Genomic DNA, 15,409 nt, shown 5'->3' on the forward strand with positions numbered 1-15,409 from the left:
TTGGATAGGAATATCAACCTCATTATTGGTATTGTGCTATTCATCTTAATTGAAGGAATACATGGTGCTGTAAGACCATTCAAAAATGAGATTAAGAGTCATAATGAGCAGATTTTTAATATAAACATTCTTATACTGTTTGCAGTAACCCTGTACAGTCAAGACACTACAAACATGATTGCTCTCAATGTAATGATTGGATTAGCTATGGCTCACTTCAGCTTGATCATCATATATCACATAGTTACATATGGACTACGTGGAGTGACCAGAAATAGATTAGAACTAGACAATGGCAGATTAGTTAGATGGATAACAAGGATGAAAAAGAAACTCAAATTCCAGGAAATTGAGTTGCGTGATTTCAATGTTATTCCAGAAGCAGTCAACTATTGTGAATACCGTGAACCATTGGTACTATTGGATCATGAATAGACACCTCATAAACACATGCATGCACAGAAATATACTGCAGTGGTTGACAAGAATTGCACAATATTATTATGTTTCATATATAGCTATATAAAGCTGAAAAGCTGTCTTCTGACAATTTTTACACCCCTTTGAAGTCAGTCAGCTGTCTTGCCAACTACAGTAGTTACTACACCGTAGTATCAAATAGCGCTCATAATCTGCCTTTGTTAAGTTTGTTGGGAGACAACTGCTGTTATTTACTTGCTATCTTCGGCACATTTTATGCAGGAGCATAGAGCAAACTCACTAGAATTCTTACTATAAATTGCATGAAAACTGCTTACCTATTCCATTCAATTTTATATATTAATCTTTTATAAAGTAAGGATAAGTAGCCCAAATGGTAGGGAATCACCTGGTAGTTGAAACGTTCCAAGTTTGATGCCCAAGTTGGAACTCGCTGTATTTCCTTGAACAGAAATATTTACTCCCATTCCTCCAGCTGTAAAACCAGGAACATAACTGTACCAGGGCACAGCTGAAAAAAAGCCATCATTTACTTGATTTCCATCTCCGCTGAATAAATAAAATGTAAAGAAATAAATAATAGTTTAATGATCATTATAATTATTTCCAAATTGTAGTTCCTTGCCACATCCACTTGTGGCTTCCCATCTGTGGTAGTGTGCATCTGAGGACTCACTTTACTTATAGATCTACTTGTAATTAGTATCTACACTCTTTCCCCCTTTGGACTTATAGCACAACATTAGCACAAAACAGGCTGGGAACTATTTATGTTGTATTGGAGTACAGATAGCTAATTGGTATATGAAAGACAACAGTTATGTATGCACTTTGCTATAAACTATACTTATGAAGAAATTGGAACAAAGAAATGCGTCAAAACTGAGATACTCTAATAAAACAGTTACTATTACTCTAAAAGAACAGTCACTACTCTAATAGGACAGTCACTACTATGCTAGACCATTCAATTGATAAATAATTTTATTGTGAATTACAGCAATGCTACCTAATGTTAAAAAGCACTGGTGCATGTATAGTTTACCATCAAACAGGTTCTCCTTATCAAAAAAACTGATTTCCTCACTAGCTATAGTACGTTCACGTTGAGCTGAATCCTCAAAAACATTTAATAACTCATGGATGCAATTACACATGATCTTGAAATTTGGCTCATTTGTAGTACTGCTTGGTCCGCTAAAAATATTTTGTTGTTCAAATGTTTGACATAATATTTACGGCCAATCAAAGTTTTCACAATACATTTCCTATGGGGAAGCCATATAAGTACAGTGTCCATTACAGCCCTTTCCCGAACTTGTAATGGAGCCAAACCGTACATGTCTGTTGTTGACAGCTTTGCTGTTACCAATAATCATCTGGTTGGCTGAAACGTTAACTCTGTTGAGAAAAAATCCACTTTTAATTTTTAGCTGTTTTTCAGGATTCAGCTCAACGTGAACATACTATAGCTTTTCAAAGCAGAGACCTATCGAAAGTACTCTCAGATTCATACTGTACAAATAAGGAGGTTATCTTAATTTTTTTTTCTGTGAAAATGTCCAATTATTAGAGTCTTAGTGTCCTTCATATATCAAACCATACCAACCAAAGAGTTGAGAAAGAATATAGCTTTTGTGCCATAGTTATTCCATTCTTTTTCCACTTCTAGTGAAATAAACACTACAAGTTCTTGCTCCTTTCAAGCTTTTCCATGCCCTCCTAACAGTGTCTCCTAGATCCATCTCTGCCTAGTGGTTGATATACACCTGCATAAGGTCCTGGCCTCCTGGGTTTACTAATTAGTGATTATTTTCATTGCGTTTTTACTGTATCATCTAATGGCACAGTTTCCAAAATACATGATTATATGCCTTCACATGCAACCTCTCTTCTCTTAATGTGTAGTGTGTATACTGTATACACACCTACCTTATAATAGTAACAATTAAAAGATATATAGGTGTGTATAATTATATGTACCACTCTGCGTGGGCAGTTCAAAGGCACCGCCAGTGCCATAATTTGTATATTGCACTGCTGCAGACCGCAGTGAGTACATTATAACTTATAACGCACTGGTTTCGGTTTTGTAGACCACAACGGGTGCATTATAAGTTATAATGCACCGATCGCAGTGCAATATACAGATATTTCACTGGCTGTGGTTTTGTGCAGCATACCACAAGTGCCGGTGGCGAAGACCACTACGACACCTCACCTAATAGGTGGAAAGACACTACACAGATCACTCGAATTCTTTTATAGCCTGACATGTACTAAAGGTCGATTGTGGGCCATAACGTCACCAATACGTATTATGTTTACAAGCAGCCAATGGCAATCGAAAAAGCCAACGCGGGTGGCCACAACTCTAGTCTACATATACATAAACGTACTTATACACCTTACTAGTTTGGTGCCATCTTAGCCCAGATTATTATTATTATTATTATTGTTTACTGAGCAGTCAGCCCTGCTGGTGTGCTCAGGAATCACATAAACAAATACATTAGGTACAATAATATGATTGGAGTCTAGCTGTAAATAGATCAGTATCTGCAATTTCAATTGTATCAGTTGGTAGTATGTTCCACTCGTTTATTGTTCTTGAGAAATAGCTGTTTTGGTATGCCGTGGTGGATGAGGTAGGTAAAATATAGTGAAGATGGTGGTATTGTCTTGTTGGTCGTGTTTTTGGTAAGTAATAATGAGGAATTTGGAGTGATAACTGTTGGTAGTGTATCTTATGCAATATTTGTAACCTAGATAATTTCCGACGAATTTGTAATGTAGGCCATTTCAGCTGATCCAACATTAGAGAAACTGAACTGAATCTGCCATAGTCATTCAACACCCAGCGCGCTGCTCTTCGTTGTACTTTCTCTAACTCTGAAATATCTCCAACGTGGTAGGGATCCCAGACAGCAGATGCATACTCTAGTTGTGGTCTCACCATTGTTAGGTAAGCTGATTCTTTAACTTGTTTTGAAAATTTGTTTAGATTGCGTTTTAAGAAATTGAGTGTTCTAGATGCTTTATTGACAACATTTGATATGTGAGGTGACCAAGATTAAACTGTAGTCCACTTCGACAATGACTCAATAAAACAAATATATTTTAAATAATACTAACCTTTACGTTCAATTGTGGTAACCAGTTTTGTCATGCCACCAGATTCGAGTTAAGCCAGTGTGAATAGTAAGAATTAGACTAGTATCGTTTAGTAGTTAGGTTTTGTTTACTTAAACCATCTATTTAGGTGATTTTTTTCACTCGAGAGAATCACTATGGCGATTAGTCTGGTGCTTAGTCTATATGGCACGCTGGCATGCTGAGCACTACATGATGAGAGTGGAACAACGAATGCAGGTTAGTGATATAACCCATAGCGTACTAGCTTTCAATATCTCAGGTGGCTGCAGTACTGCAGGGGGAACGTCATCGCAACATCAGGCTTGGTTACCCACAATCGATGTTAGAAACCTGGCCTTTATAAGTGTTACAGCTGTCTTGTGAGACTCTCCCCACCTATTAGGTGAATGGTACATAACAGTTATACAACGTGCACTCGTGCTCTGCCTGTATAAACGCACTTGCCTTCGGGCCTAACGGCCCTCAGGCTCGTGCGTTTATATCAGGCAGAGCACTCGTGGCCATTGTATAACTATATAATATACACACGCCTACCTTTAATAGTAACTATAATGTGTATACACATGCACTGAGTTGTGCAGACATTGGCATATAATGACAAAAATTGTCTTTAAGCCTAAAGACAAGATTTTATGCCAATCATTTCTTTAACCATAAAGACAAGATTTTACGTCAAGCTTGTCATTAAGTACTTAATGACAAGCATTTACGCCAATGACATTGTGAAAGTAACTTTACAGGGAAAAGTGCTATATAGGGATGATTTTACACCAAGCAATTAAAAACAAAGAATTCACATGACTATCCTTACTAATCATGCGATGTCTGCCTAATTTTACATAACTGTACCTGTAAGTATCCGTATTCTACTGTTTCATTACATGTTCTATGTCATTTTCCTTACTTTCTTATGTAATAGGAGATAAATCAGTGGATGATAGCAATGTGTAGAATAGGAATGCATGTGCTTTTATTAGAATAATCTTATGTGGCAGATCATGTGATCATTGCAACTGTCATGCCATAGATTGGAGATAATTAATTTCAGTGGATGGAAAGAGTGTGTACTGAATCGTTGTATTGAAAACACAGTTCTACAATTATTGTGATGAAGACTATAGCTCTTGGAATACAAATGTGTGCTTTTATTAGAGTTTTCAACACTGAAATTTCCTACTCAATTGGTGAGAAGTCAATGTTTAATTAAGTAGTGGTTGAATGCAGACAAGATCTCGGATCCCAACTGTTGTGGCTCCCTTGGCGCATGCCTAGAATTGCATGTTGCTGTAGATCAATTACCAAGTCACCACTGGGTCTGCGATTTTTTCTGCATCTTTCATCCTTGTAGCATAAGTAATCGATTATCAGATTGACTCAATTTACCAGAATGTTATTGAATGAGAAACAGCAAAATTCCATGGCATAAAGTAGTGGCATGATTGACAACATTAATATTTAGCAATTTGTATCAAACCCCCCTCCCAAAGTCAGATGGTTACCATGCAGAGTTTTGATCCATGTTTGCTTTTCTAACTGTATATCTTTGCTATATATGACTGACCCAGTTGGAGTGTGTTGAAGGCTATTCTACTAATTAGCTACATATCATGATAAAGAAAATTGTCAGTTAATGTATTTTCTTTATTATGGATTTGGAACTATATTTATATTAAGTGATTAACCTTGTGCCTCCAATGGCATTTGGTGTCTGTCACTTTAAAGTCTGTGGCAGTCTAGTATCTGTCTCTGCTTCAATGTTGATCACCAAACAATAAAAGAAACAAGCCAAGGAAAAACATTAAGGCCAGCATTCACTGACAATACCTAAGTAAAACACAGAACAGCTACTGTCGAACTTGATGGTAGAACTGTTACAGGTATGGTCAAGTCATCAGCACAAACAGGCGTACTTATTATACAGTTGTGCCTTCATTCACAGACGAATCTATCCCCGCTTAGTTCATGTCTCTAGGTCTTGTAGTTTTCTCAAACATTATTTATTTATTTATTTATTCATTCATTTATTACGTAATTTTAACCGCATTTCGTATTATTCTTAGTACTTGGTTGTATAATTCTATTATTATTATTTGTTCATGGATATACAAACACAGGATAAACTATGCAAACATAAGTTTAGGCACTAGGCCTTTGTTCATATCCATATCCTAACCCAAGTTCCCAGTAAAAGTCTAGTTGTTTTTTGAATAAAGAAATGTTTGATGCTGACACCACATATTCAGGAAGTGAATTCCAACCATTAATGACTCTGAGTGAAACAACTATGGTGAAGTGTTGTTCTTGACTGTTTTTATAGAGCTTCATGGAGTGTCCTCTGGTGGGCTGAAATTGGTTCAACACAAATAACCGCTGTGACCATTCAATGTTGTAATATCCTTTCAAAATCTTATATGTTTCTTTAAGGTCCTCTCGCTGACGTCGACAATACAATGAATATAGTCCCAACTTTTGTAATCTAGTTGTGTATGGAAGTCTTCCGATTCCTTTGACAAGCTTTGTAGCTCTCATTTGCACCTTTTCAAGCAAATCTATGTCCTTAGCCATGTAAGGGCACCACAGCTGAACACAGTATTCTAAATCTGGCCTCACATATGTTTTGTACAAAAACATGAATAGATCCTTAGACATGCTTGCAAAAGTTCTCCTTACCATACCGAGAATTCTATTAGCATTTGAGACAGCTTTCTGACAGTGAAGGCTAGATTCCATCTTGTTTGTAGTCCATACACCAAGATCTTTCTCATAAGATACATCATGTAAATTTGTAAAAAACCCAGGTGCAGTTGTATCAGGTACATGATAGTTAGAGTGTGGTAGGCACCAGCCTATTATGCTTTTATTTTCACCTATTATGCTATGCTGCAATGCTCAAAAATTTAACCTATTATGCTTAAAATTATGCTCATACTTTTACCTCAAATCTCCATGTTTAACTAATGTGTATGGATGACAACAATGTTTGGTCTGAAAGCATTTGTTTAAGGTTGACTATTGAAAATTCATTTGGCAGCCCAATAGCTCTAATGTAAAATGCTTGTATACCTGACTGTTTATTAGAATTACTCACTCCACTATATACTTCCATTTCAGTACATAGGAAAGCAGTGGTATGGCTATACAAGACTTTACAGATAGAATAGTTATGTCAAACTTTTCCCATGATATGCATTTTTCACTGATATCAGTTTACAGTATGGCAAAATCTACCCATTATGCTAGCATTATGCTTGATGCTTCAAGGCACCTATTATGCTTAAAATTATTCCAACATAATAGGCTGGTGCCTAGAGTGTGGCGTTTTGCCAATGTGCATAACCTTGCATTTATCAAAATTCAAATTTAGGAGCAATGGTCTAGACCAGTCCTGCAAGTTATCCAAATCTTGTTGAAGCATAAGTTATCCAAATCGTGTTGAAGCATAACCACGGGGGGGATAATTATGTTCCTTTCTACAGGGAGATTTGAAATGTAGCTGATTTTTCTACACTGTGACTTCTTTCTAGCTGATCTCTCTACTGGGTGACTTGTTTCTAACTGATCTCTTATGGGATGACTTGATTCAAACTAATCTTTCTACAGGGTGAGTTGAAATGGAGCTGATCTCTCTACAGGGTGACTTGTTTCTAACTGATCTCTTATGGGATGACTTGTTTCCAGCTGATCTCTCTCTCTCTCTACAGAGTGATTAATTTCTAGTTGATTTCTCTACAGCATAATTTTTGTTAAAAGTTGATCTTACTACAGGGTGACTTGTTTCTAGCTGAACTCTCTATAGGGTGATATCTGATCTTGCTACAGGGTGACTTGTTTCTAACTGATCCTTCTATGGGATGATTTGTTTCAAGCTGGTCTTTCTACAGGGTGATTTGAAATGTAGCTGATCTTGCTACCAGGTGACTTGTTTCTAGCAAGTTGATCATTCTACAGGGTGACGTGTTTCTAGCTGAACTCTCTACAAGGTGATTTGATTCTACCTGATCTCTCTACAGGGTGACATGTTTCTAACTGATCTTTCTATGGGGTGATCTGGTCTTTTTACAAGATGATTTGAAATGTAGTTGATCTCACTACAGGGTGACTTGTTTCTAGCTGAATTCTCTACAGGGTGACTTGATCTATCTACAGGGTGACTTTTTTTCTAACCGATCCTTCTACGAGGTGATTTATTTCAAGCTGGTCTTTTTTGTGATTTTGAAAATATGTAGTTGATCTTTGGTGACTTGTTTCTAGCTAGCTGACTCTACAGGGTGGTGACAAGTAGCTGATTTTTCTACAGGGTGAATTCTTTTTGGCATTTTGTTTCAAGTTGATCTCTCTACAGAGTTGCTTGTTTCTAGCTGATCTCTCTACAGGGTGACTTCTGACTCTACAGGGTGACTGGTAGCTGGTTTCTCTACAGGGTGACTTCTGTTTAGCTGAACTCTCATTTTGTGTCGAGCTGATCTCTCTACAGGGTTGCTTGTTTCTAGCTGATCTCTCTACAGGGTGAACTGAAAATTAGTTGAACTCTTTGCAGCATAGCTTGTTTCTAGCTGATCTCTCTACAGAGCGATTTGTTTCTAACTGAATGCTATACAGAGAGATTTTCCAATCAGTCTACTGAGAGATTTGTTTGTATCACTACAATAAAATGAGTATTTGTGCATATGTGGTACGCTGTAAATGTGTTGTACATAGCATGCACTCCTGTGGTGTATGTGATGTGTAGGAGATGATAGTTCACATTTGCCCATTAGTTAGCAAATGTGAACTATCATCTCCTACACATCACATACACCACAGGAGTGCATGCTATGTACAACACATTTAGAGCGTACCACATATGCACAAATACACTTTTTATTGTAGTGTATATGTAGCTAAACTCTTCACAGGGTGACTTGTTTTGAGCTGATCTATCTACAGAGTGATTTGTTTCTAGCTGATCTCTCTACAGCATGATTTGTTTCCAGCTGATCTTTCTACAGGGTGACTTGTTTCTAGCTAGCTGATCTCTACAGGGTGACTTGTTTCTGGCTGATTTCTCTCCAGTGTGACTTCTTTCGCTGTACTCTCTACAGGGTGACTTGCTTCTACCAGATCTCTCTACAGGATGATTTGTTTTGAGCTGATCTCTCTTACTACAGGGTGATTTAAAATGTAGCTGATCTTATTACAGGATTACTTGTTTCTAGCTGAACATTCTACAGGGTGACTCGATTCTAATCTGTAACCTGTTTCTATAGCTGAACTCTCTACAAGGTGACTTGAAATGTAGTTGAACTCTCTACAGGGTGATTTGTTTCTAGCTGATCTCTCTTCATGGTGACTTGCTTATTTATAGCTGCATGAACTCTCCATACATAGTGACTTGTTTCTAACTGATCTCTCTACAGGGTGGCTTGTTTCTACTAAACTTTCTATAGGCTGACTTGAAATGTAACTGAACTCTCTGCAGGGTGACTTGTTTCTTGTTAATCTCTCTACAAAGTGATTCGTTTCTAGCTGATCTGTTTATAGGGTGATTTGTTTCTAGCTGATCTCTCTACAGATTGATCTGTTTCTCTGTACAAGGTGATTTGTTTCCACCTGATCTCTCCACTGAGAGATTTGCTTCTAGCTGCTCTCTCTACTAACAGTCCGTGTGACCTATTTCTAGCTGATCTTTCTACAGGGTGATTTGTTCTAGCTGATCTCTGTTTGTTTTTAGCTGATCTTTTCCGCAGGGTGACTTGTTTCTAGCTCTACAAGATGATTTGTTTTCAGCTGATCTTTCTACAGGGCGGCTTGTTTCTAGCTGATCTCTCTACAAGGTAATTATTTCCAGCTGAACTCTCAACAGGATGACTTGAAAAATAGTTGAACTCTCTTTGGGGTGACTGGTTTCTAGCTGAATACTCTACAGGGTGGTTTGAAATTAGGTTTAACACTTTGCAGGGTGACTTGTTGACTTGTTCCTAGCTGATTTTCTCTACAGGGTGACCTTTTTTAGTTAAGCTTCATACAGAGTGGCTTATAACAGTGTTAAATTCTCTACAATACATAGATGAGTGCTGTAAGAGAGTAACTATTTACTTCTTACCTGACTGCTCTATTAGGGTGACTGCTCTATTAACTGAGATGCTTTAAAACCATTCAAGAGTGAGATTAAAAGTTTCCAAGCGCAGTGTTTTACTGCTAACATTCTCATATTGTTTGCAGTAACCCTGTACAGTCAGGATACTACAAACACAATTGCTGTCAATGTAATGATTGGGTTAGTGATGGTTCACTTCAGTTTGATCACCACATATCACTTAATTACATATCTGATAAGTGGAGTGACCAGAAATAAATTGCAGCTATAGTTGGATGGATCAGACCAATACGAAAAACACCTCCAATTCAGCAGTTTGATTAGACTTCAAGGTTTTGTAAGAAATAAAATCCCAACAGCTGCTAACTATCATGATTACCAAGAACCTCTTATATTTCAAGATTAGCTATACAAGCAGATTTATAATCATATAAGCAACCAAATTTTGGAACATCATCAATATGGTCACACATGGAATTTTAATTTAGCAAGTTGCTGTTGCATAATAATATTGAACATGTGCATACATTTGTATTCCATGATATATACTCATTGATTTTTAGGTAATACAGTGGCACCTCAGTTATCCGGACCCCACTTATCCGGATTCTTGGTTAGGGAGTCCCAGTCATTGCACCCCCCTTGAATTTAATCGATAGTCGACAGCCCACGCAAGCCCATGATTAGATTACTTTAAGATTTGAAGAGCCTATTGGAGGTAATAAGTTCATGTGTTCACAGTGCTGTGAGTTCATGTGTTCACAGTGCTTATTAATTTTTTGTATGTTAAAACATGCAAAAAGTTAAAATTTTGTCACTGCTACAGGGACGGATCCAGGGTTTACCAGGGTAGTAGGTATATGGAGCACCCCACCCCTTTATGCACAAATATCTAAATATGTGGCCAAATTTTGGGAAATCACCCTTATGGGCAGATTCGACACATTAAATATTTAGTTCTGAAATACAGCATTATAAGTTAAATTCCTACCCAGTTAAGGGTAGAATAAATCATAGAATACCAGATTTTTTTTAGAAATAATAATAATATTATATGAAAAGTGTTTTTTGCTATTCTAGTAGCTAACAGCACTATGCTAGTTTCAAAAATTCAATTTTTTTTCTTTTCAGGCATGACCATATGATTTTCCAAATTTGGCACATATTATGCTTTCTTTTCTATATAAATGGCCTGCATTGATCAAGAGCTATACAATGGTGGATCCAGGATGGGGCATTTGGGGCAAATACCCCCCTCCCCATTCCTTTGTACTGCTTGTAGAGGAGCCATACTTCTATTGATTAAAATACTAAACCTTGTCAGGCCAAAATCAATAGCACTCATAAAAATATATGCATATTACTACCGTTTACAGTAAACTTATATATCTAAAACCAAAGTCAAAATAACTGTCAAACACTCAGCACCTTCATGCGTACTAAGCACTTCTAAAAATAATTATCATGTTGTTGGTTTGTAAGGACATTCATAGCCTTTTAGACTTCACAACCACCTGTAAAGGCCATAATGGATAAGTTAACAGTGAGACACAACTAAGAGGTGATTATTATTTTGCTGCTTCAAAAACACAGTAAATCTGCCCCACCCTATTGTCTACACCTTAGCCTGTTTGTGCCCCTCCCCTTGCCATCTCCTGGATCCGCCCCTGCTATAGGGATCAGTGACAGAATGACCATGCAAATTCGCAGTAAATAATCCTAGCACTAAGATTATAACTGTGGAGGACTCTTAAGTGTTAGGTGAGGTGACTGTTCTATTACAGTATTTGACTGACTGTTCTTTTAGAGTATCTCGATCTTGCATGGAATATATTATAATATGTGACTGCATATAGTAAAAACGGAAGATTAAACATGCCTAATTTTTGAAGAAAAACTGATTTTAATCACTGATTACAACCACGTGAAACAGATGTAGGGTACACAATGAACACTAGTTCCATGACAAAGGATTGAACATAACTTGATAATATTAAAAAGCTTTTATAAATATACATGTAGCATACAGGATTTAAAATCTAAACATATTCAAAATGTGCATAAGCTTCCGTTTTTACTCTATGCAGTCACATATATATATTGGGGTGGGGGAACGTGACCCCTGGATCTGCCACTGCATGGGCTACATGGTAAATTGCTAATGGAAGTATTTTGAAATTTGGTGTGTACATAGGCTAGGCATCATAGCAGTACCTTTTGGTAGTTGGAAATAGGAAGAAGTAACAGCTACAAAATTACAAAGCAAAAAGTAAACAACTTTGAATTGCATACTCTAATAGAGCAGTCACCATGCACGGTACAGAAAAGCTGCATGAAAAATTACCAGAGTTTGAACCAAGCTGAGCCACTGCTGATTGCCTCACTTAATTTCTAATTTAAAAATGAAGATTCTAGCTAAAATCTACTTAGCTGATAGTAAAAGTTTAAAATTTCAACAGATCCACCCAATGAAATGTTCTGTGTTCGTTCTATTAGAATTTTTCAAAAAAGTGTGCTCTATTAGAGTATTACAATACTATAATATTACCAAAAATTAATATAACAAAATACTAATAATTAATTTCTGTCTTCAATTATTATTGTGCCTGTGGATAAGTAGAAATGTGGGTAAAAATAAACCAGAAACTATGCACCCTACATAGCTGGTTTTGGGGTCATGCAGAGTACATGAAATTTGCACAAAAACAGCCAAGCTGTGACAAATGGGTGTGGCCTTCAACAGCGTGGGTGAAAATGTTGTGAAAAATCAGATGTGGTAGCCATGAAATGATTGCAATGATGTTATTGCTAATAAATTGTAATAAATGCTGTGCATTATTAAAATTAATTTCATTGTTAATTTAGCATTTAACATCATTTTGCTGTCATTTCTTGGGCACCATCTTTGATATCACAACTTTTCACCCAGACTATTGAAGGCTGAACCCATTTTCATTAACAGCCATTTCTTGGTCACCATGCACCTTTGATTTCACAACATTTTCTCAAGGCTGCACCCAGTTTTCTCAGTTTGGCTAGTTTTGTTTAGATTATAAATGCAAACTGAAAACCATAAGAATTAGGGAGAGTTGATAAAAATAATGTAAGTATATTAGATAACGTAACATTTTTTTTAAATATCAAAATAATCAATGGTATACTAGTCTAGAACAACCCCATGGGTATAACAGCAGATCAGTCAGAGAAGAGTCTAGAGCTGCTGTATCACCTCAAAAGGTGTTTCAGAAAAACCTTATTTAACAGTGTATGCATGGGTTGTACATGCAAACTGTTGTGGCTTGAGTAGAAGAATCTGGAGGGACGAAAGTGGTTCCTGACACTAAATTCTCAAGTATTCATTATCACAAATTACATTTCACATTTGACCCCCAACAGAATTTGAAATTTATCACACAAAGGCAGTCAAGACAATAAAGAATAAAGTCAAGCCCAAAAAAGCAGCCAATATGTTTATAATACTAGTCTACCCAACAATCAACATCTGAGAAGAATAATCCCATGGCAGCAGTGGTTGATGACATTCATGTGCCAAAACAGCAGATAAACATTATAATAATCATAAGAATTAACAGTTACTTATCTTCTTGTATCTTATGCACCAAGTATGGCTTCCTCTGTTCTTGGAAATGTATGACTATATACTTAGAAATGTAAGCTAGAAATAAAAAAAAACAGTTCCTGGAATCAATGAATGTGTATGCATACACCTGTATTTGGCCATGTGATTAAATTAAAGATTAATGTTATGACTTTACAGTACCACATATTAAGAACACTGAAGCTAATATTCCTTTGAAGTAGCATCTAACTTTGTCAACATTATCACAATCATTGGAATAAAAATTAACAATCTTCTTGCATGTCTCTACTTGTTTACATGTACTATGCACTAAGTAAGGCTTCCTGCACATAGAAATCTAAGCCAGAAAAAATACATTTTACCAGTTCCTGGAAAGAATGAATGTGTATACATGCACCTGCATCCATGTCAATGAGAAATTCAAAATAAAGATCTGGCTAACCATCAAATCATGTAACCATAATGATTTAAGGAGTCTATGGAAATGTACCTCAAAGCAGGAAAAAAATATTTTCCCTGTTCCTGGAATCAATAAAATTAATGTGGGTATTTAAGATTAAATTACCATGTTATTGCTTTTAATACAGTAACAGCTTCAACCACATACTAAGAACACTGGCGCTAATATTATGTAACTATGGCAACAAGACATTCAAAATAAAGATTTGGAGTGCCCTGGCTATCCATCAAACCATTGCAAATGTGATGATTTAAAGAGTTCTTAGAAATATACCACAAGAAGGAAAAATATTTTCTTATTCCTGGAATCAGTGAATGTGAGTATATATATATTTGGGATTAAATTTAAAATGTTAGCTATTATTATTTTGTGTACACATTTTGTGTAATTTGTAAGTAGTTTTTATTTTTGTGTTAGGTATATATTTTTATGTGTGTATATACAAGGCTCCACTGAAAATCAGTTTTGCTGAGTGGATTTCCCTTTGAAATTACTGTAACAATGAGTTTACAGTAACAGCTTCAACCACATACTAAGAACACTGGTGCTAACATTCCTTAGAAGCAGCATGTAACCAAGGCAACAAGAAATTCAAACATCTGTCAAATCATGTGAACCATTGCAAACGTAATTTAAAAGGTTCTTGGAAATGGCCAAAAAAATATTTAGTTATAGTTCCTGGAATCAATGAATGTGGGTATTTGCAATTAAATTATAATGTTATGAGTTTATAGTAACAGCTTCAGCCACATACTAAGAACACTGGCGCTAATATTCCTTAGAAGCAGCATGTAGTAACTTTGTCAACAAAAAATCAAAATAAAGAACTAGTTACCCTGTCCACAAAGCCTACAATCTGATATCAGTAGCCATTTTAATATGTAATATTGATTTCCATAATACAATTGCAACTGTTTGCAGAAAGTGAAAAAACAGTTTAGTGACTGTGTCTAAACAAATGAAACAATTCGAGATAACACTGTATAGAACAACAGTTACTGTACCTGTGTGTGAAAGAATAATTGTTTGGATTTACCCAGTACTCTTCTTCATCCACTCCAAGTCACTCATGACTTTTGAAGTGGTCCAGACGGAGTCAGAGATAAACTTGAGTGATCCATCCATGAAATGAATAACCAAAACTGTTGTGGATTTTGTGGAATGTGTGAAGTTAACCCTACATGGTAACCATATCCACCAACTGTGGTATACCAGTTACATACCATAGTTTGGCATGGCATCACAGCTTGGCACTTTTGATCTTCAACACTGTTGTGGTGGTATATTAGTCGATGTTATACTTCAAAGGAGCTTCCAGTTGTATATTAGGACAAATTGCAGGTAATATAAGTATACAGTTTATTATATGCTGTACCTACCTGGGAGCAGATACCATTACCTGGTCCCAGATAAGAGTGTACTCATCTAAGAGAGGGCATGTGAAACACTAACATGGTGGTGGGTGAGCAATCAACCATGCCATTATGACCACAATCAGTGCAGGCTAGTAACCCGCACTGCACTGGGTTCAATCATCCCAGCCAATAAAAGTTCAAGCACTATAGGTTCATTTTATAGACATACCTGAAAACTTTGATGATGGTTAGCAGCAGGTAACATTGCTGTTTTGTATGTTTTTTAATATGAATAGACAAGTCCTAGGGGTATCATGGAC

General features: G+C 36.4%; 1 protein-coding gene across 1 annotated transcript; it reads right to left on the reverse strand.

The window, feature by feature from the left end:
• Positions 1-5,733: 5,733 nt before the first annotated feature.
• LOC136253544 (uncharacterized) lies at positions 5,734-6,246 on the reverse strand. The gene has a single exon (XM_066046212.1). It carries the CDS (start codon positions 6,244-6,246, stop codon positions 5,734-5,736), a length of 513 nt encoding a protein of 170 aa, XP_065902284.1.
• Between the last annotated feature and the right edge of the window lie 9,163 nt (positions 6,247-15,409).

This window comes from Dysidea avara, chromosome 4 (genome assembly GCF_963678975.1).
Source record: "Dysidea avara chromosome 4, odDysAvar1.4, whole genome shotgun sequence".
Lineage (NCBI taxonomy): Eukaryota > Metazoa > Porifera > Demospongiae > Dictyoceratida > Dysideidae > Dysidea > Dysidea avara.

Bases quoted from the DNA above. Each gene is read 5' to 3' on its own strand.
- LOC136253544 (XM_066046212.1), bottom strand. From the start codon at position 6,246: ATGTCTAAGGATCTATTCATGTTTTTGTACAAAACATATGTGAGGCCA.